Genomic DNA, 20,159 nt, shown 5'->3' on the forward strand with positions numbered 1-20,159 from the left:
ATTATTTTTATCAACTTAAAAAATAAAATCAAAATTAAGAGACAAAAAATGAATATTACAATATAAGAATTACATTTTTTATTTCATACAAAGTTTGCACGAAAAAGATCAATCCTTATTAGCATAAACATAATTGCAACATTGTCTGAGTAGGATCACACTTTTTCATTATTTTAAACACTTCTCAAAGTATGTATTGCCAATAACTCCACCTCTCATTGCTTTTTGAACATTCATATCAAACAACCTTTTGTTATTCTGCAAAACATCTGCAGCTTCTTTATTCAGAGGATCTTCTGGATTAGGTTCCTAAAATATAAATTATGATACTAACAATATTTATAATATCGCATAAACAATTTTTAATTACCAAAAACAAATACTGCAGGCCATAAATAACACTGTTAATGGTCAGTACTGGCTTCCAGTCCTCGCGTAATATGTTCAAACACACATTGCCATCTAGATCTATGTTTGGATGGTAAACTGTTGTTTCACATTTTACTTTAGGCGGTTCATGCGGATAGTTAACTCCAACTTTGAAACTAAAATTAAATTTTCCTCCTTTATATGATCCCTAGCAACAAAAATAATATTTAAAAAACACCTTAAAATGTATTTAATATTTATATTGTAAACCCACTTCATCAGGGCAGATGGTCAATTTGAAATTTAATAAATCATCCGGATCAGGAAATTCAGTAGTGCATGTTTTCGGTAAAGTAAGTTCATTTAAATCTGTATCAAATAAATAATTTATTAAAAGACTGTTCAAAAAACATGTAGAAACCAATATCTAATATATTAGGTTTATATAAGTGGATTTTTTCACAAAAAAAGTATACTTAATTTATACCGTTTTTACCCAGTGCTCGACTTGACAAAATTAAAGTAGGGGGGATTCTGTTAACTTTTAAAAAAAGAGTGCCCTCATCACTAGTTAAGCATTACTAAGCCCCTCCCTATACACCTCTTTAAATCTATGAAAAATATAAATAATCAAATTAAAAAAAAATAACTTAATATTATTGTATATTTTAATTATAACTAATATAATAAAAATCTCAAAACTAACTAAATACAAAACAATTCATTTAAACAGTTCCATAATTTATCATATGACGTATATTTTAGGACGTGATAGTAGTTAGAACAAATATTTTGTGGCACAATTTATAGTAATGATTTAAGATAATTAGTTAAATAATAATAATAATAATAAATATCTTAATAATTATTAAATCTGTGGTAAGAAAAATTATTATGATGTTATCACGTGCATTTTGTAAAAAATTCAGAATAATTCCTTGTTCCCATTAAAAATAAAAATAGAGGTACGCTAAAGTTTCTGGAAAATTAGTTGGGGTACTCTATCCCCCTGCGTCCCCCCCTCCAAATCGAGCACTGTAATCTTACCACATACAATTACACAATTTTAAATATGAAAGTTGGAGAAGAATAATGAATAAAAAAAATCCAATATTATTTAATAAAAATTACATGATGGATTTTTCAACATTTCCTGTCCTATGCAATATTCAAATGTTAATTATGGATAGTATAAGTGAAGTAAATGTGTATAAATAAGTAATAAGTCATTATCAAGGCTGTGAATTTAGTGCATTTACATGTTTTTTTTTGCTACACCATATAATAAAATAGATTTGGTCAAAATTTGTTTTAACTTATACATAGTTTAATTACCAAATCTTATTTTGCATATTTCATGGGTTAAGGCATAAAAATGCATGTTCTAACAGTGTTTTTGAATAAATGCTTTTTTTCGTACTATTCTATTTTTTTATCGGGTATTAGATGTGTATTATTGACTTTTCTACTCTTAAAGTCAAGATTAAATTAATTTTCTGATATCAAGTGGTACATAACGGATGACAAAAATTGTTGATTGTACAATACAATAACTACTTTAAAGGTATTAAATACATAATTTTTAGTAGAAACATATTCTATTTAAGCATACCTAAAAAAGGTTTATAAATCTTGTACACAATGAATATCAAGACTAGTCAAGCCCAATAAGTCATATACTCATGCAAGCATACCAATTTGTAATATTACTTATATTTAAACTAAAATTAATAAAAAATAAAAATAAAAGTTTAAAATAAGCATATTTTGTCAGTTTTTAGTGATTTATGCATACATATTTAATAGTTTTTAAGTGCATTAAATTCACAGGCTTGGTCATTATCGCTATATCGTAAGATGATAAGATATATTAGGTTCTACATACATGCATAAAACAAACCTAAATATTCTTTTCAATATAATTGAGCAAAGATAAAAAAATAAAGTGATGCTAAACATTCTTAAGTTTAAAATATTTAAAATATACAATTTTGATCAAGTTAATAAAAAAAAATGAACTAAGCTGACAACATTTATTTTAGCATTATTATCAGATAATTGTGTTTTTATATAATACATACATAGTTATAACTATTAAAACTAACAAATTGTTAACTTCATAAAACAATCATACGTTATATTGTATAAAAATCAAATATGAGTTACAACAGTTATATTTTTGATAAAGTATTTTATATTAATTTTTAAAACAACAGTAATACTTAGTGATTATCATATATATAAGTTAGATAATTATATTATTTGCCAAAAGTAAATGTTTAAAATGTTATTACACATATGAATATATCAGATGTTTCTGGTTTAATTGTACAAAGCCATTAATGAGGTATTCTATTAAAATACGTCAAACATTTATTTTAGGAATATAATACTTCAAAAAGCTTTAAATATATTAATTAACTATTAAACAAATATACATTTACCTTTTGTTATTCTAAGATGAGCAGCAGATGCTTTCTTTTGATTCCCTGACTTTGGAGTTTCACCGTCTTTTTTATGTTGCTTTAAAGAATAAAGTTTAATCATAATTGTGATATTTACGTTAATTGGATTACTAGACGATTGTCTTTTATACGTAGATACAGATTTGAGTAGCTTGGATGAAACTCAAAATTTCGATTTGTAATAAAATTAGGTAATCTATAAAATTTAGTTGAATATTATACGTCTTCTATAACTACTAAAAGTATTGAAGAAAGTTAGGAATTTAGAATATCCAAATGATAAAGAGCCTTATCATTGGTTCAACAAAAGAACAATTCAGCGCCATCTGCGTGTAGATTTGAAATATAACTGTAAATATTAATATATTACAGTGGAGAGTGAATCAAAATCACGTATTTGTATATTAAATTATGACTTTTTTTAAATAATCAATTAAATATGATATTTTGAATTTTATTTAGTTATTTAATTGATTTTGCATTGTATTTTCTTGGTACAACTAGTATACAGATGGTATCCTTGGTAAGCGCAAATATGTCTGATAATGTTCTCATTAACAATCGATCTTTCATCGGAAACCTAAAACCAAAACATTATAAATAATGATAAGTTAACATTGATAACATATAAGCACCGACGTCTACAATATCATGGATGGATTTAATGATGCCTCTGAGTTTCTGACTATAGTGAGTAGTCACGTGGTTGCTATGCCGTGTTCGGTTAGCATATTTTGAGTTTACCTATATAACATTTTAAGTTTTAAATGCAAACGATACTGTTGTATTCGTATTTTACGTGTAAGTATAAATACCTTATAAACCATTGTACTTTTTTTTACAAAAATGTTTTATTTTTTTAATTCCATTGAAACTAAAACCACAACTTAAGTGTACTGCCTTATACCTAATAGATCATATTTTAAAATGTAAGATGTATACATTTTGTATGGTTTATTGAATTATTAAAATGTAATAGTAATACTAAAAAAAAACAACAATTTTAAATTTCTCATCATTTCATATTATAACCACATTTTTTTTTTAAATAAGCTTCTTTAAAATTTAAAATATTGATCTTGTATATTATTCTAATATTAAGACTAATTATATTATAAGCTCACTGTATATATATATTAAGATCTACATATCTTTTTATGCTTAATTACATTTCAAATACCTATTTAGGTAACAAAGTTATCATATCATACTTAATTTTTAATCAAGCTAAGCTAGTATTATGTAATTTTAACTGAAGAAATTAAAATTAATATAATACATTATATTGTATTTAATAATAATTATGATCTTGTTAAGGTATTTTAAGTATACTTCTTAGCCTATAAAATGTACACTTTTAAAATGTAGCTAATTTTACAGTTGTGGTTACCTTACTTTATATCTACCTATTTGTATATTTGTTTAAAAAAGTTTGTACTCATATTAAGTCTTAATTTTTGTTTCAGATATTTATTAATCTATTTGTAATTCAACTATTCTAGTACCAGCATTATATTCAAATTATATGAATAATTAATTGTGTAAGTATTTGAATTATTCTCATATTACAAGACAATTATTAATATTAGTCATGGCATCAACATCTCTTGCAAAACAATTACAAAAACTAAGTGCTCCCCAAACATCAATATTGAGTTTGGGCCACAAAAAAACATCATTGCTTATTCAACCACAAGATATAGGAAATCATGATTTGTCTGCATTTTTTGAAGTTGGCCAGAAAGGTTTTAAAGAGCTATGTAGTATCAATACTAAATTTATCAAATTTAAATCAACATTATTTAGCCATTCGTGGCAAACTAAGCAAAGAGCAATTTTGAATCTATCTGAAAACCAAAAAATCGATTCTTTAATTGAGGAATTTTTATGCTTGTTATCTCCATATTTTAATTCGAAACCAGCATTATATGCTCTTGAATGGCTAGTACATCGATTTAACATTGAACAATACAATACAGATATTTTACTTGGCTATGCTCTACCATATGTTTCAACTCAAGTATTTACAAGATTAATACAAGTAATTCCTCTTAAGAATAACCCTGAAGTTGCAAAAAATTGGTGGTGGTTAACCAGATCTAGAAAAACTGGTGTTCAAATTAATGAACAAAGTTTTATAATGGAAGCAATTAATGATACAAGATTATTAAAACTCATTTGTTCTATTGTTGTTAAAGTGATTGATGAACATAAAGTTGTTGATGAATTAGTTACAGTTTGGACTAATTTTTATGCCAAACTTTTAGTTGCTGCTTTTACATCGTCTTCTATTTCAAAGAATAACTTAATAACAATATTTCTCCCATCAATAATTGCTGGACTTGAATCTGATGCAAGACCATTTACTGTTTCTTCTTTAATAGTTATTGGTGTTATGTCTAAGTATATAACATATACAGAAAAATTGCGATCAAGCTTAGTTAAAAAAATTTTAATTGTTAAACATGAACAATTGTACTATAACTGTACTTTGTTATTGAGTGTTATTTTTAAATCAACAAGAAATTCACCAAATGTCAAAGTACCTAATTCTTGTATTAAATATATGGCTGAACATTCCTATTTACAAATTGATGCTTTTAAAAAACTTTTAAAATCTGATAAAAGCATATTTTATTTATTAACTGTTCGAGATAGCATATTGCTTTCAAAAAAAGAAAAATCTATTTGTTCATTTGCTTCTGATTTAATAAATTTAATTGATTTGAATGATGATGACTATACTGTTGAATTAGTAAAATTAATAATGGACTTTTCTAATAATGAACCCTGGTATTTAGAAATAGCTAAGAGTGTTAAAAATAAATATAAAAATGCTTGGAAGGATTCATTCAAGTTGTTGCAAGATTTACCTTCCATAGAAGAAAATAAATTAATAAGTACATTAATAGATGATGATGTGACATCTTATGATGATGATAAAATGGATGTTGATGTAGTTATTGAAGAACCAAAAGATAATAAAATGGAAATTAAAGATAGTATATTCAATAAACAGTACTCAAGTGATGAAGAACGTATCCAAGTTTACTGTGAAAGTTTATGGATTGGAAACATTAAAATTACACAACTTTGTAATAGTCTTAACTCACTAATTAATAAAAATATTTCATTTTTAGTATCATTAACTCCTGGGAACATTGTAATCCCAACATTATTATGTTGTTTGGCTTCTGACGCACAAAATGTTAGAAAAACAACTATGATGTTTCTCAAAAAATTAAATAAAACCTATAAAGATTCAAACTCTCTGTCTTATATGTGGTTAATAAAAAATATCATTAGTAAACGTCAAAATATTCTAATGGATGGCGATCAAATTCGTCTTGTTTTGATAATTGCTTTACAAACTGATAACATTGATGCTAAACCTACTTTAGAAAATCTATTTAAAACTGCATGCAATTTTGACGTATCTTCTGCATTGCGACTAAAAATGTTTGATGTCTTATCAGCACTCAATTCATCAAATGTGTGTCAAAACGTAATGACCCATGGTCTTGAATTATTACAAAAAACACAAATTGACATAGCTGAATCACATATTTTTAAATTTGCTCTCAACAAGCTTCATCCGAATGTCATAGATTGGCTTAGTATTTGGCCTGTATGTGAAAAATATTTAAAGGAAACAACTCCTGTATTAAACTTTGGCTCTGGAAAATTGATATGTCCAGTGACTATTTTTGTTCAAAACTTAACAACAGAAATGTTTAACACAATGTCTGACGATTTGAAATTAAACTTAATAAAAACTCTACTTGATTTACAAGCAAAAGTTGAAGATAATGATATTATAGACTCTATTAAAAGTTTTATTCATGAAGTTAGCTTTGACAGTGTAATGTTCATTTCTCATCTTGAAAAAATGTATGATGATTCACCTAACAGTGTACTATGGAAAAATGGAATTGCTTTATTAGAATTAATTCAAAATAAAAACAGTTTAGAAAATGTTACTAGGTTGACTCCAGTTTTATTTCAGATACTAAAAAAATGTTTAGAGTTTGAAGATCAGTCTAGTTTACTAGAGTACACTAAACAGTTGTGTTTAAGTTGTATATTAAATTGCTGTTCAATGACTAAAAGTGAAACAGAAAAATCTAAAGTTTCTGAACATCTTAACCTTGAATTAATTGTCTCAACTATGCGTTTATCTCCAAATCAACAAACACAACATCATGCATTAATTCTATTATCAAACTGTGCTCAAATGGTACCAGATCAAATTATTTTGCATGTAATGACTATATTTACTTTTATGGGTAATTCCGTTATGCGCCAAGATGACGAGTATACATTTAAAATTACTTGTCAAGTGCTTAATACAATAATTCCTATTTTGTTAAAAGAAGGTCAAGTTGTTACTAGAAAAGCATTATCGGTATTTGCTCGTAGTATTTTGGATATACCAGAACATAGACGTGGAACATTATTGAGATACCTTGTTCAAGCTTTAAATACCAACAGTTATTTATGGGAACTAATTGTACTTGTACATAAAGAATACATATGTGGTACAATTGATACAAAAAATAAAGTATCCAGTAATACTATTTGTTTAGATATCTGTGCTGAATGTCCAATAAATGTTTTACTTGATATGTGTAACAATATATTAAATTACTGTAAATTTTTAGAACTTAAAAAAGGAGAATCTGATCAAGAAACATTGATTGATATTTCAAACTATTCTGTTAACAAATTGCATAAATTAAAATATTGTTTGGTATCTTTTATAACCAACCTACTATCATCATATACATTTGTATCCAAAGTTATGTATTGTATATCACATGATACATTAAAAGAAGGTTTCACAGAAATAATTAAAAATACTTTATGGTTTGTACAACGTCAAGGTAATAGTAGTTCTAAAAATTTTATGCCTATCAAATATTACAGCATTTTAGACAAAGTAAATGCTTTACTTCCATTGGATATATTTGTTGATGCTATAAATTACATATTAACATTTGTTGACCTTAAATCTACACAACACAGAACTATGGATTTACTAAACAAAAGATTATTGGAATCCAAGTCATTAACCCAATATCAGACATTAAAATTACTCGAACCTTTATCTGAAATAGTTAATATATCTAGCTTTAATACAAAAGAAGATTTAAATGTTAAACAAACTGCTCTTATCTCCATTACATTGGTCACCAAATGCTCAAATATTAATGAAAACGTAGATGTATTCAAGGGAATTCTTCAGAAAGTTACAAAATCTGTACAAGATGTATCTGTTGGCCCATTGCTTGGAACGTTTGTACTATGTATTGCAGAGTTAGTTTCTAATTTAAAAACAAAAGCCATCTCAAGTTTTGGATTAATAATACCAACAGTGATATCTGTTCTCCATAAATTGAACGATATTAGTGTTATGGCTGATGGAGCTTTATTACCAAGTATACTGACTGGTTTATTAAGAATAATATCAGAACTAAAAAATTTTTTGAGTCCATATTTGGTGCCTTTAATCTATGAATTGTCATTATTGTCAGCTACGTGTGATGACAATTCAGCAGATGATAATGATAATTATAAATCCATAATAAGAACTAAATTTCAACAGTTGGGTGAAAAGTTGTCTGAAATACCTGGAAGAATTTTAGAACCAGTATTAAGCAATACTTTGGTAGAAATTGTAAGAAACCTAAAATTCACTGCATTCCAATATGTATTGAACATTGCAAAAAATAGTTTTAAAAATTCCATGACTGAAGAATTTACAACATTCCTGTTAAAATCTCTAGATTTTTGTTGTTTTACTCATGAATCTGAAAATATAAAAACTGGTATGGTGGAAACTTCAGTTATATCTGCAATAAGTGAAGTGGCATTAAAATGTTCTGAATCAACATTCCGTACATTTTATCATAAATTAAATGAATGGAAAAATGGTTCAAACAATGAAATTCGTGTATTAATTTATTTTAAATTATTAAATACTTTATCTAGTGAGCTAAAAGGTTTATATCTTTTATTTGCTGGAAATTTAATACCAACAGCTAACTTAGTTTTAACTCAATGTAAATCCAACAATAATATTGAAAAAACATTGCTTATTCAATCAATAGTGTCAACACTATCAAATGTTTTCAAATATGATACAATCAACTTTACAACTAAAGATCGTTTTGAAATAATCATGAGCCCACTGGTAGATATTTTGGAAGCAGTAGACTTAAAAGATTACAACAACATATGTCAGAATTATGTAATACCATGTATATCAAATTTAATAGCTGCTGTGACAGATGACACTTTATGGAAGGATATAAATTGTCAAATTATGCTTAAAGCTAGACATCGTTTGCCTGAAGTCCGATCAATATGTATTGATGCTACATTAGCTGTAGCAGAGAGATTGGGAGAAAATTTCTTACCATTACTTCCAGACTCAATACCATTTTTAGCTGAACTGATGGAAGATGAACAAGAAGACATTGAACAAAAAACACGAAAAGCTATTCAACAAATGGAAAAATATGTCAATGAGCCCATTGAAAGTTACTTTTGTTAAAACATTATAAAACAACTTTTTAAAGAAATATACACTGTATCTACTATTTATATATCATGTGAAATGTTCTTTATTTACCTTACAAGTTATAAAATGAGGACCGGACTGGACTCAGAAACTTACCAGACACGATAATTATAGTGGCCCAGTTAATTTAGCTAAATATTTTAACAAGCGTCTAATCCGAGCCTGTATAAAATTAAAACTTATTCTTAATCTAGTATACAAAAAAAAATTAACAATAAGACTGACGTGGGTCTGATTCATTAGCTTCATCATCACATCCACATTAATTGTCTTTACCTATACATATTCATATTCAACTAAATATTTAATACAATAGATTTTCTCTGTAACTTTAATTCCTAATTACTATTATAAAAGTTATACAAAGGATATTTAAAAGAATAAATCTAAGAATATCACTATTTAGTTTCTTTATTTATACATTATTAAGATGTGTGTATTTGCTAATTGATTACTGAAAATTTTTTGGTTAAATTATTTTGACCTAGTAAATATTAAAAAAAAAAATATTGTGTTGTAAATTGCAGAATCTTGTTTCTATTTAGTTAACTTTCAGAAAAAAAATATTGGGTATTCCATTGAGGGACGAGGAATATGGTATTTAAAACGTACAGCTAAGAATAGTAGGTCTACCTATCTAAAAACTTTGAAATAGTACTCTCAACTTTATTATTCATAGTTGTGTTTTGAACAAGTTTCACAGAATAAGATTGATTTATTTTTATTTATTTTGTAGTGGTAAGATATTTTGTTGTAATGTTGTATATCATATAAATTAATGATTTCTATATATATATATTAAGTTAGTTTTAAATGTAAAACAATAAAAAAAGAAACTAAATGTCTCCCACGAACAGTCCTTATTCTATCTGGTTATTATTATACATTTTCCTACTCATGTCACGTGCAACAATGTGGTGTCGGCGAACGGTTTTAAAACTGCAATTTCGTATTGACCACGGAATCATACATTTCACGAAATGTTAGGGACCACTGATGCAGGAGGTTTAGTTATATTATTTTACAACGATTCAGAGCAGACAGCAGAAGTAAATAATACATAAAGGTAATTACTAAATTGTTAAAATTTTCGCAATATTCAGTAAAGTATAACTAATAACTATAAAGTAATACTTAGAACAATAATTACTATTTAACATGAGCGTAACTTGAAAATCTATTAGGGGGGCAAATATATAGTTATTTATCAATTATTATTGAATATTATTATATTACTTACTCCTAATTTATTTTAGGAGAGCAAGGCCTCCTTTCGCTCCCCCCAATTTACACCTATGCTATTCAGTAATAATAGTAAATACTAAACTATACCCCATGGGCTATAGATTAAGCACATTACACAGTACCCAATGGCCAATACCCATAGTCACATTCCCATGCCTCTAGGCAGTCTAGGCTCTAACCGTCAGTCGGAATAGAAGGGACTTGAGGCTTTAGGCTTGCACTTGCAGTTACTCTTAGATAGATTATGGTTACTCTTGCAATCACGTAACAGCATTACCGCTACACTGTTCGTGGTTACAAGCTTACATCAAGAAAGTTTATCAGTTTATCAGAAAAAACATAAAACGACAAGTTGACAACCGTCTACAACCATCAACTTTGCCGATGTTGTCTCTATTCTCTAAATAAGCAAATTTTTAATTATGCACAAACAACGATTAGATAGATATAAGTACTTATTTAGACGTAGTTGAATTTTAGTAATACTGTTAGGATGATTAAATTATGATTACGTTACAATGTTTTCCTAGTCACTATACAATAAATATTTTTTTTTTCTCTACGGCTAAAATTGATCTCGTCTTCTTTTATGACCGAACTGTGAGTTATAAACATGAATAAACCTAATATTTCGCCTAAAAAAAAATCGAGTTTGTTAAGTATACTACACTTAAAGAAAAAAAAACCAACGACACCCGAAATTGATACATCAAAACAATCATTTTATCAATTAGATGGTCCATATCGTAATGTCTCTAATCCACTCAATAGAAGCACAAATGTTTCTTTATGTTGTGCAATTACCGAAACAACAAAGACACCGTCTGATTTCCAAAATGGAGAAAACTCGAATGAACCTGATGTATGTTCTTGTGCAGTGGAACCCAATACTTCTCATAAACGTTCTTTGAGTCTGGGCTTACATTCAACTATTAACGGTGTAAATTCAGAATATAAAGAAACTGAATCAAATGAACTATCAACCCCTTCTTTGGAGAAATGTGAGAGGTTACGGAAAATGTTTAGCAATGCACAACATGTATCTGCTGATAGTATAATTATTCCAAAAACCAATAGTATAAATACAGCAGATTCAAAGCCAATTCGGCCATCATCTACAACTACTTTAACAGCATCTGAATATTTAAAAAAAACTGATACTAAAAATAACTCAATGGATAGTTTAGCCAGACAGGCTTTATTTGCAGTACAAGTATTACATCTTATTCCCACATCTGATGTTAAAGAACGGTAAAACATTTTTAAATTAAAATTTTAATTTATATTTGTTTATATATATGTATTTATTTTATTTTTGTTCAGAAACTATTTGCATGGACGTATTGCAGGAAATTCTTTACTAGGAGCAATGGAATTGGAACGTGTCTTACATAATCGAGAAGTTCGTATTTATGTTGGAACATGGAACATGAATGGCCAAGTAAATTAAATAATTAATAGAATTAATGTTTTTAATTAATTACAATAATTTTTAGGCACCTCCGCCTGAACTAAATGAACTACTACTGCCTGATACAGTTCCACATCTGCCTGATATTCTTGCTATAGGTACCCAAGAAAGTTATCCTGATAAGTTTGAATGGGAAGTAAATATTCAAGAAACTATTGGTCCATCACACATTCTTTTTCATTCTGCTTCCTTAGGCACATTACACTTGGCTATTTATATTAGAAGAGATTTGATTTGGTTTTGTTCTGGTAAGAATTGTAAATTATTCTAATATTTTAAAGAGATTCAAGAATATTAAATGTCTTATTTATATTTAGTTCCTGAAGAATCAAGTTTTAGTACTCGACCAGGAACTGCATTTCGAACAAAAGGTGCTGTTGCTATATCATTTTCTTTATTTGGATCATCAATTTTATTTATAACATCACATCTTACTGCACATGTAGAAAAAGTTAAAGAACGTTTACAAGATGTGCGTAGAATTATTAAATCTTTGGAACTTCCAAAACTTTTGCCTGTTAAGCATAAAACAAAAGGTACATAAATATTGTTTAAACTTAATTTTCCAATCGTATTAATACAAATCATTTTTCATATTTTTAGATGTTACTAATAATTTTGATTATGTATTTTGGTGCGGAGATTTAAACTTTAGACTGGCCCATTCGCGACCTGAAGTAATGAAATGGGTAACACAGCATAGATTTCCTTTAGCTTCTCCTATGCATCAAACACTTTCAGATCAACTAAATGACTGTATTTCAAACGGTAATTTTTTAATTAATTCATAATTTAAATTATTTATATTATTTAACTAATTTTAACATCATTTTAATATTCTTTAAACTTTTAATTGTTAGTAATGTTAGTATAATAATCACAGACCTAGCAAAGCATTTTAAGTACCAACAAAGTTGAAGCTGTTATCTATAGTTTTTCCAAATTTAAGTCAAATTAAAAAAAGCTTAAAAATATAAAAAGTTATAACTTTAAGAATTGTTTTAACTTAATTATCGACAAAAAAATTTTTTTAATTTTTGTTCTTCCTTCTTTACTATAGCTACACAAAAAGATTCTCCTTAAGTATTTAAAAAGAGGATTAGCTTTTCTACAGTTTGTATCCTAGGTCTGCCTATGATAATGTATGGTTATTAAATACAAAAATCAAGTATTTCATATTTTTAATACTTTTACTAATTTATTTAATTCATTAAATCATATTCTTGTTGCTAATAATTTTAATAAAAATAGAAATAAAGTATGCAAAATATTATAAATAAAAACCAGTTTATACAGAAAACTCCATACCACTATGTAACTATCTTCTTAAATGTTAAACATGGTAAAAATAAGTTCAAGAAAATACACTATTATTCTATATGGCATACATTATTTGAAAGTAAATATAACTATGACATAATCTATCACCAATTATGTGAAAACAATTTTAATTATAAATATTAAGCTTTTTAATCACTTTTAATATTTTTAACATGTCTTTTTATGAACTGGTTTTTGCTATTTCCATTTTATGAAAGAGCAAACATTGAAATAACCCCTTTAATTAAAATAAAAAGCAAAATATAAATTAAAACATTATTAATTATAGGTTTGGTATTTCGTGGATTTCAAGAAGGCCCATTAACGTTTGCACCAACATATAAGTATGATCCAGGAACTGAAATGTTTGATACATCTGCTAAACAAAGAACACCTTCATATACAGATAGAATTCTTTATAAATGTGGAAAACAACAGGTTCTGCCAAGTCCTACAGGTAAATATCATAAAATTTCATCCAATGAGAGTTACTGGTAGGACATAGTAGATTAATACTAGTGATACCCAGATGCTTTAGCCCTAATAATGTTTTTAGTTACATTTTTGTGGACTATCAATTATATGCACTAATTTGTACTGAGGTGAGTCAGGATAATCAGACAATGATTAAAAATATAAAATTAACATGAATTTAAATATTTTATATAATTAATTAATATAAATATTTAAACTAATGTATTGTATGTAAAACATATAGGTATAATATGATAACAGAAATATATTTTATTGTTAAAAGTCCGTAATTTAGTAATTTTTATTTTAAAATTTAAAAATATAAAGTAAAAATGTAGTGCTGATAATAAAATAATAACATTAAAATACTGTAATTGTAAATACTATCGTGTGAGTATAGCAATGACAATATTATCATCCTCATTGCCTAAGTTATCTGGACGAAAACGGCCTGTTAATTATTAGAATTAGTAATTATAAATTATAATATTGAATTATTGAATATAATAATAATATTAATAATATAATATATATGATTGTATATTATTATACTATAACAAAACTATTCTTTTTTTTTCGATGAGATAAAAATGTTTATGGGTTAATGATTATTTAAAATTAATTTTAACTTTAACTGCCAATAGTAGTTACTTTGATCAAATGACAATAATTATGAATTTCAAAGGCACAAACTATGACCAGTTTTATCCTAACATTCTGTATTTATTTTATAAAATAGAATTGACTACATTTAAAAAAATATTATATACAAGGTGATTCATTTATCATAAAACACTCATTATTTCAAAAAGTATTCATGTTTTTGAAAACACTTTTTTACATAGTTCCAAGTTGTTAAAAAAAACAATGTTTTCATAAAATAATTATATTTTTTTAAGTAGTGGACAAACATTTTGTGGGGTAACTTCGCACCACTCCACTCCGCTTGTCTAAACTTTAAATACGTATAACTCATAAAATACCTGCTCAAAATTTGATTTTTATGTATCAAAATACTCATAAAATTATTCTGCTTTGGAATATGAAATTAAACTATGTTGTCATTCAAAAAAGTAAAAAACTTAAAAAAAATAATTGTATTAATAAAAACATTGTTTTTTTAACAACTTGAAACTATGTAAAAAAATGTTTTCAAAAACATGAATACTTTTTGAAATAATGAGTATTTTATTATAAATGAATCACCTTGTATTATTTAAATAAACATTTATATGAAAACTACAATTAAACAACAAAAAAACTAAATTGTATTAAGTATTTTACTAGGTTATAGACTATAATAATTTATTTTTATAGTTTTTATTTTTTTTCTAAATGTTTTGTATCAATATTGTTAATTTCTTATTGTATCATATAAAAATGTATTTTTTCAGGATCCACTTGTACTTCATCTAGTATTGAATGTTTAACTTACTGTTCAGTTCCATCAGTATGTACTTCTGATCATAAACCAGTTTGGGGTCTTTACAAATGTTCGATTCGGCCGGGCATTGATACGTAAGAATTAAAACATTTTTTTTATCAAAACAGAAAATTTACAATCTGTAACATATGTGAATAAGCAATTAGGATATCCTATTATACATGATGTGGATAATATTTACATCGCTATATAGTATGATGGTATGAAGTAAAACAAGAAACTAAGAAAGTAGAACAATCCTAAATTGAAAACCAATGGGAAAGAGACCTTAAGGGAGATCCAAGAAAAGGTGGCTGGATGTTGTGGAGAAAAACCTTGAAAGATTGGGAGTACAGGATTGGAGGGAAGTAGTTCAGGACCGTGAAAAATGGAGGTATATTGTGATGGCGGCCAAAACTCTTAAAAAATACTAAGTGCCAGAAGAAGAAGAAAAAGATATAGTATGAGGTGGAAGGCTGTCTAGTGACAGAACTCTTATATAGTATTATAGTTGGTTTAATGAATCCCATTTTTAATGTTAAAATCATTGTGGAGTGAATTGTTAGAAACATACCAAGATACAGAAGTTAGTAAACAGAGAGTAATTGATTGGAATGCTTGAATCGTTTCTATTTAGGATGCTTTAGCACAACCCCCACCTCCATATCTATATTCCGTAATTCCAAATGTATTTTAACATTGATTTTAATAATTATTTTATTGTTAAGGGAAAGATTTGATTTAAGAATAAGACGAATGATATGTAGTCTACTTTTAAGTTTTTCTTTGTTATTTTAAATATGACCCTCAAGTAAAACATTTGTCTAAAATGAGGTCCAATTATTTAATTTGGGTTTCAATTGGAATTTCTATTCTCTAAAAGAAGGACGGGTGAGATTTCTCTTCTTAAGGTGAAAGAAACATGAAAAGACTTTTCAGTATTAAATTTTATTTTCCAATCGGATGTCCATTTTTTATTTTTATAAGATGAGATAGGTAATTGAAGGATGCTACATAGTTATGACTATTTTCACTTATTGTCATCAACCTTGACTAGCACTAGTAATAGACTGATAGGCCGATATGAAGAGGTTTTGATTTATGTATGAGAATTATTGTTGAAAACTTCCAAATTTATGGGAAATAAGACAATCTTAGTATTGAGTTATATAAGTAGGTAAAGGATTATTGTGGATTTTTTAGGAAGAAATTTTAGTTTTTTATTTATGATAGCGGTGTAACCAGTGAATTGTATCCTTCAGTTTTTATATTTTGCCAAGTGATGTATGTTTCACGGGAAATGACATAGATAACCTAAAAAATGAACAATTTTATTGATATTGCTTAATTTAGGATGAATATTAGAATGTAGAGTAAAAATATTTGCTTATCCCTTATTAGATATAACTTATTAGCTGTCTTCTTTTTTTATGAGGATATGAATGAATTAATTTTGATTTCGTTTTTATTGGGTTTCCTTAAGGACCTGTCCTATATACTCAAGGCTTGATATTTTGACTTGAAATAGTTAGGTCTGTAGGTTTGTATTATTTTTTTATATTACACTATCCATATGATTTAATGTTTTGTTTGTCAGATGAAAAACTGGATCTTTACCAATGAAAATGGATTCTGTATTGTTTAGTAAATAGTGTTTTTATATGGATTTGATTTTGTTAATCAATTTGATTGATGTCAGGATAATGGTTTTGGTGAGATGAATAAATTTGTAGCCAAGTGATCATAGTAAAAGATTGGTTTGGTGGTGAGAGATTGCTGGCCAAGGAAGTCAATAAACTGTAGATGTTGTTGTGGGTGTATGATTAAGTGGTGTAATCAATATGTTTCTTACTGGAATAGTAGGGAGTCGTAGCTTGGGAGAAGATTATATTTAATTTGTGATGAAATAATAATGGCAAAAGCTGCGTAGGCTTGTTCAGTCGAGGTAGTCTATTCTATACATCAGGGCTCACCAACTGGCGAAGTATCAAATAAAATTAATATTACAACAAAAAAATTAATCTGTATTGAACAAATGCATAAATAAATAAATATAAAAACTAATTAAAAAAAAAAAAAAAATGTATTTATTTATATGTTTAAATTATTAAAAGTGTTAGGGACCGCAACTAGTATGGTAAGTTTCAAAACAGACTTCCATAGAAATTAGTTGGTGACCCCTGCTATACATATTGTAGCCTGAAAAAATATTGTTTGTTGTTGTAGGTTTTTGATATAAGAGCAATATCTATTTTTTTTTATCTATCAGTAAATTGAGTAATTTTGGTTTGTTTTGTTCAATATCTTTAAAAATATATTGTGTTCTAGTATAATTATATATGAATATATTTCAGTATGCCTTTGGCTGCTGGACAATTTAATCGTGAAGTATACTTGGAAGCAATCAAAAGACGAGCAGCAAGTATGGACAAACGTGTTGGAACCTCTGCTGTTTGTAATGTACAATAACAAAAAAAAAAACTGTTAAGTCTAAAAATTGGCAAAAAGTGATAAAATCTTCTTAAAAGGGTACTATATATTAGTTTGTAGAATGTTATATAAAGGGGGATCAAATAACTAATCATTTATATTAATCAAAAGTGATTAAATATTAAGGAGTTAAATGACATATAAATAACGCACTAAAAGACTGCATGTAAAAGATAAAACAAACAGCTATATTAAATTTGCTTGACTGTCTATGGTGCTTTCATTTTAATATTATTTTTTAATAATTTTTTTGAAGTTTTATAGATATTTTAACCTTACCAAAGTAATTTTGTCTAGTCAAAATAAATTGTAATTTTAAGTGCAATTTTTATGCCACTTACCACTTATTATAATCCTTTTCTTGCTATTATTTTAATTTTTACCTGTTTATTTTACTACACCTAGTCTTTAATCTTATTGTAATTTTTGTTAAACCACAATTTATACTGTTAAAATTAATGTTTTTTTATTTAAATTTTTATTATTATAACAACATAATCAATTCAGTATTCTTTTTTAATTATGGTACTACCAAGATAAAAAAAATAAATCTACTAAACGGATAAAAATAATTACTATAAAATATTAATTATTATATACTTTTTTCATTGACAATTAATTGTATTGTTTTATATATTAGTGGTTTATGGTTTATTAACCATATTCATTAAAATATAAATTAACTTTGCAGATATTTTCACTAATATTATCTATGTAAAAGTAGACAAAATTTTAATTACTGTGATATTTTATGAAATAGCTCCAGTGTTATGCAAATTAGCATAAATAATTATAATATTAGTTATTTTGTTTATTAGTTTTATTTATTAATTTTGTGATTATAATATTATATCGACAGGTATAGATTTCAGACTTTTATGATGAATGTTTTAATATTTTATGTACTTAACATTTCTCATTCATTTTATACCTTTTTTTTTGTACCTATTTTTTTTTTAAATATAGTTTTTTGCTATTTTAAAATCCTCAATAACTAAATATATTTATTATAATTTATCAATCAATCATACTCTAAAGAAAATATAGCAAGTTTTAATGTAAATGCTATGTATTATTTAGTCATTATTTATTATATTTTAAATTCTGAATTTTTTTCATGCTATATTGCTATGTGTATTTTAAATTTATCATACTGAATAATATAAAAATAATATTTCTTTTTCCTAATTGTATTTTTCTCTTTTTTGTTATTATCTGTGGTATAAGTTAGTCTTAACAGTATGTCACTATGACATTAAGAGATTTTACTGATGTAATCTTATTATTAATATTAAAGTATGGTTGTTTACTACTTAAAACGAAGTACAAACAGGCTTGCTAAATTAACAAATAACATATCAATACAATTTTTTTTTTTTTTTACAAGTTGGGATCAATACAATTACATTATAAAATTAAAAAATTAATATGCAACTATAATATTTAAGCAGTCACGTATTTAGGCCGGGGCCCCAAGTTAAGTCCAAGTTGGGGCCCACAGGACCTGTACTATTACATTAAATTTTAATGTAATTTACAAGTTTCATGCTACGCCACAGTATTTAAATATATTCATTTGTGATCTTTCATAAAAGAGTAATTATGATATTATAATATATATATTTCCATTATTTTATATAACGTAAACACTTGAAATTTAATTAAAAAACAATTTTTGTACCAAATTTAACAAAATATTCGGAATACAATCATTTATACTAAAGAAATGTGTATTTTTAATAATCTTATTATCTAATGAAGATTTAATTTTTAGTCCTTTGGTGGTGGCAGTATCCGCATTCAAAATCATATATTTTTTGTATCATTACACATTAATGACACATCGTTAATAAGTAATCTCTAGTTTTTTATTATTATTATTATTATTTGTCTTTGTGAAGAGCTGAAGAGTAAACTAACTTATGATATCAGCTGTGGCCTATAAGAACTATATTTCTTCCAAAGAAGACATCATCAGCCCTCTAGTATCATAATTTAAATTGATGAATAGGACAACAATTCAACAACACGTTTTATGGTTTTATATGTTTAGCACTGAACTAAATATTTAATTTAAACTAAGTATTTAGTTTAGTGATGTTTGGTCATAAAATACATTAAATTCACGATAATATTATACAGAATTGATTAAATTCAATCTATCCATTCTATCCTGATTTCTAGTTTAATACACAGAACTTCTATACTACCATAGAATACTGATAGTACATAATACGTAGGTTGACTTGTCCAGGTCTCCTTATCATATCTAGATGTGCAACCAGTATATCTTTAACCGTGATCGTGGCCAACAATGTA

The 20,159-nt window shown here is 26.4% G+C and overlaps 3 protein-coding genes across 3 annotated transcripts; 2 read left to right on the top strand and 1 right to left on the bottom strand.

The window, feature by feature from the left end:
• Nucleotides 1-34: 34 nt before the first annotated feature.
• LOC113550151 (NEDD8-conjugating enzyme Ubc12) lies at nucleotides 35-3,089 on the bottom strand. Its single transcript, XM_026951833.1, has 4 exons — nucleotides 2,814-3,089; nucleotides 644-738; nucleotides 371-577; nucleotides 35-309 (listed from the first exon to the last, which is right to left on the bottom strand). The coding sequence occupies exons 1-4, from the start codon at nucleotides 2,914-2,916 to the stop codon at nucleotides 169-171; spliced, it is 546 nt and encodes a 181-aa protein (XP_026807634.1). The 5' UTR covers nucleotides 2,917-3,089; the 3' UTR covers nucleotides 35-168.
• Nucleotides 3,090-3,473: 384 nt separating this feature from the next.
• On the top strand, nucleotides 3,474-9,442 carry LOC113561006 (HEAT repeat-containing protein 1). Its single transcript, XM_026967172.1, has 2 exons — nucleotides 3,474-3,635; nucleotides 4,301-9,442. Exon 2 carries the CDS (start codon nucleotides 4,426-4,428, stop codon nucleotides 9,388-9,390), a length of 4,965 nt encoding a protein of 1,654 aa, XP_026822973.1. The 5' UTR covers nucleotides 3,474-3,635; nucleotides 4,301-4,425; the 3' UTR covers nucleotides 9,391-9,442.
• An 803-nt stretch (nucleotides 9,443-10,245) lies between these two features.
• Nucleotides 10,246-18,263, top strand: LOC113549409 (inositol polyphosphate 5-phosphatase E). Its single transcript, XM_026950687.1, has 8 exons — nucleotides 10,246-11,913; nucleotides 11,986-12,103; nucleotides 12,159-12,381; nucleotides 12,451-12,669; nucleotides 12,737-12,901; nucleotides 13,743-13,910; nucleotides 15,322-15,445; nucleotides 17,705-18,263. The coding sequence occupies exons 1-8, from the start codon at nucleotides 11,276-11,278 to the stop codon at nucleotides 17,817-17,819; spliced, it is 1,770 nt and encodes a 589-aa protein (XP_026806488.1). The 5' UTR covers nucleotides 10,246-11,275; the 3' UTR covers nucleotides 17,820-18,263.
• Nucleotides 18,264-20,159: the final 1,896 nt, after the last annotated feature.

The sequence above is a fragment of the Rhopalosiphum maidis genome, chromosome 4, assembly GCF_003676215.2.
Source record: "Rhopalosiphum maidis isolate BTI-1 chromosome 4, ASM367621v3, whole genome shotgun sequence".
NCBI classification, from domain to species: Eukaryota; Metazoa; Arthropoda; class Insecta; order Hemiptera; family Aphididae; genus Rhopalosiphum; species Rhopalosiphum maidis.

Bases quoted from the DNA above. Each gene is read 5' to 3' on its own strand.
- LOC113549409 (XM_026950687.1), top strand. From the start codon at position 11,276: ATGAATAAACCTAATATTTCGCCTAAAAAAAAATCGAGTTTGTTAAGT. The intron at 11,914-11,985 runs GTAAAACATTTT...ATTTTTGTTCAG, and splicing joins ACATCTGATGTTAAAGAACG to AAACTATTTGCATGGACGTA. The intron at 12,902-13,742 runs GTAATTTTTTAA...TATTAATTATAG, and splicing joins AAATGACTGTATTTCAAACG to GTTTGGTATTTCGTGGATTT.
- LOC113561006 (XM_026967172.1), top strand. From the start codon at position 4,426: ATGGCATCAACATCTCTTGCAAAACAATTACAAAAACTAAGTGCTCCC.
- LOC113550151 (XM_026951833.1), bottom strand. From the start codon at position 2,916: ATGATTAAACTTTATTCTTTAAAGCAACATAAAAAAGACGGTGAAACT. The intron at 578-643 runs GTGGGTTTACAA...TTTTGTTGCTAG, and splicing joins TGACCATCTGCCCTGATGAA to GGATCATATAAAGGAGGAAA. The intron at 310-370 runs GTAATTAAAAAT...TTTATATTTTAG, and splicing joins GCCTGCAGTATTTGTTTTTG to GAACCTAATCCAGAAGATCC.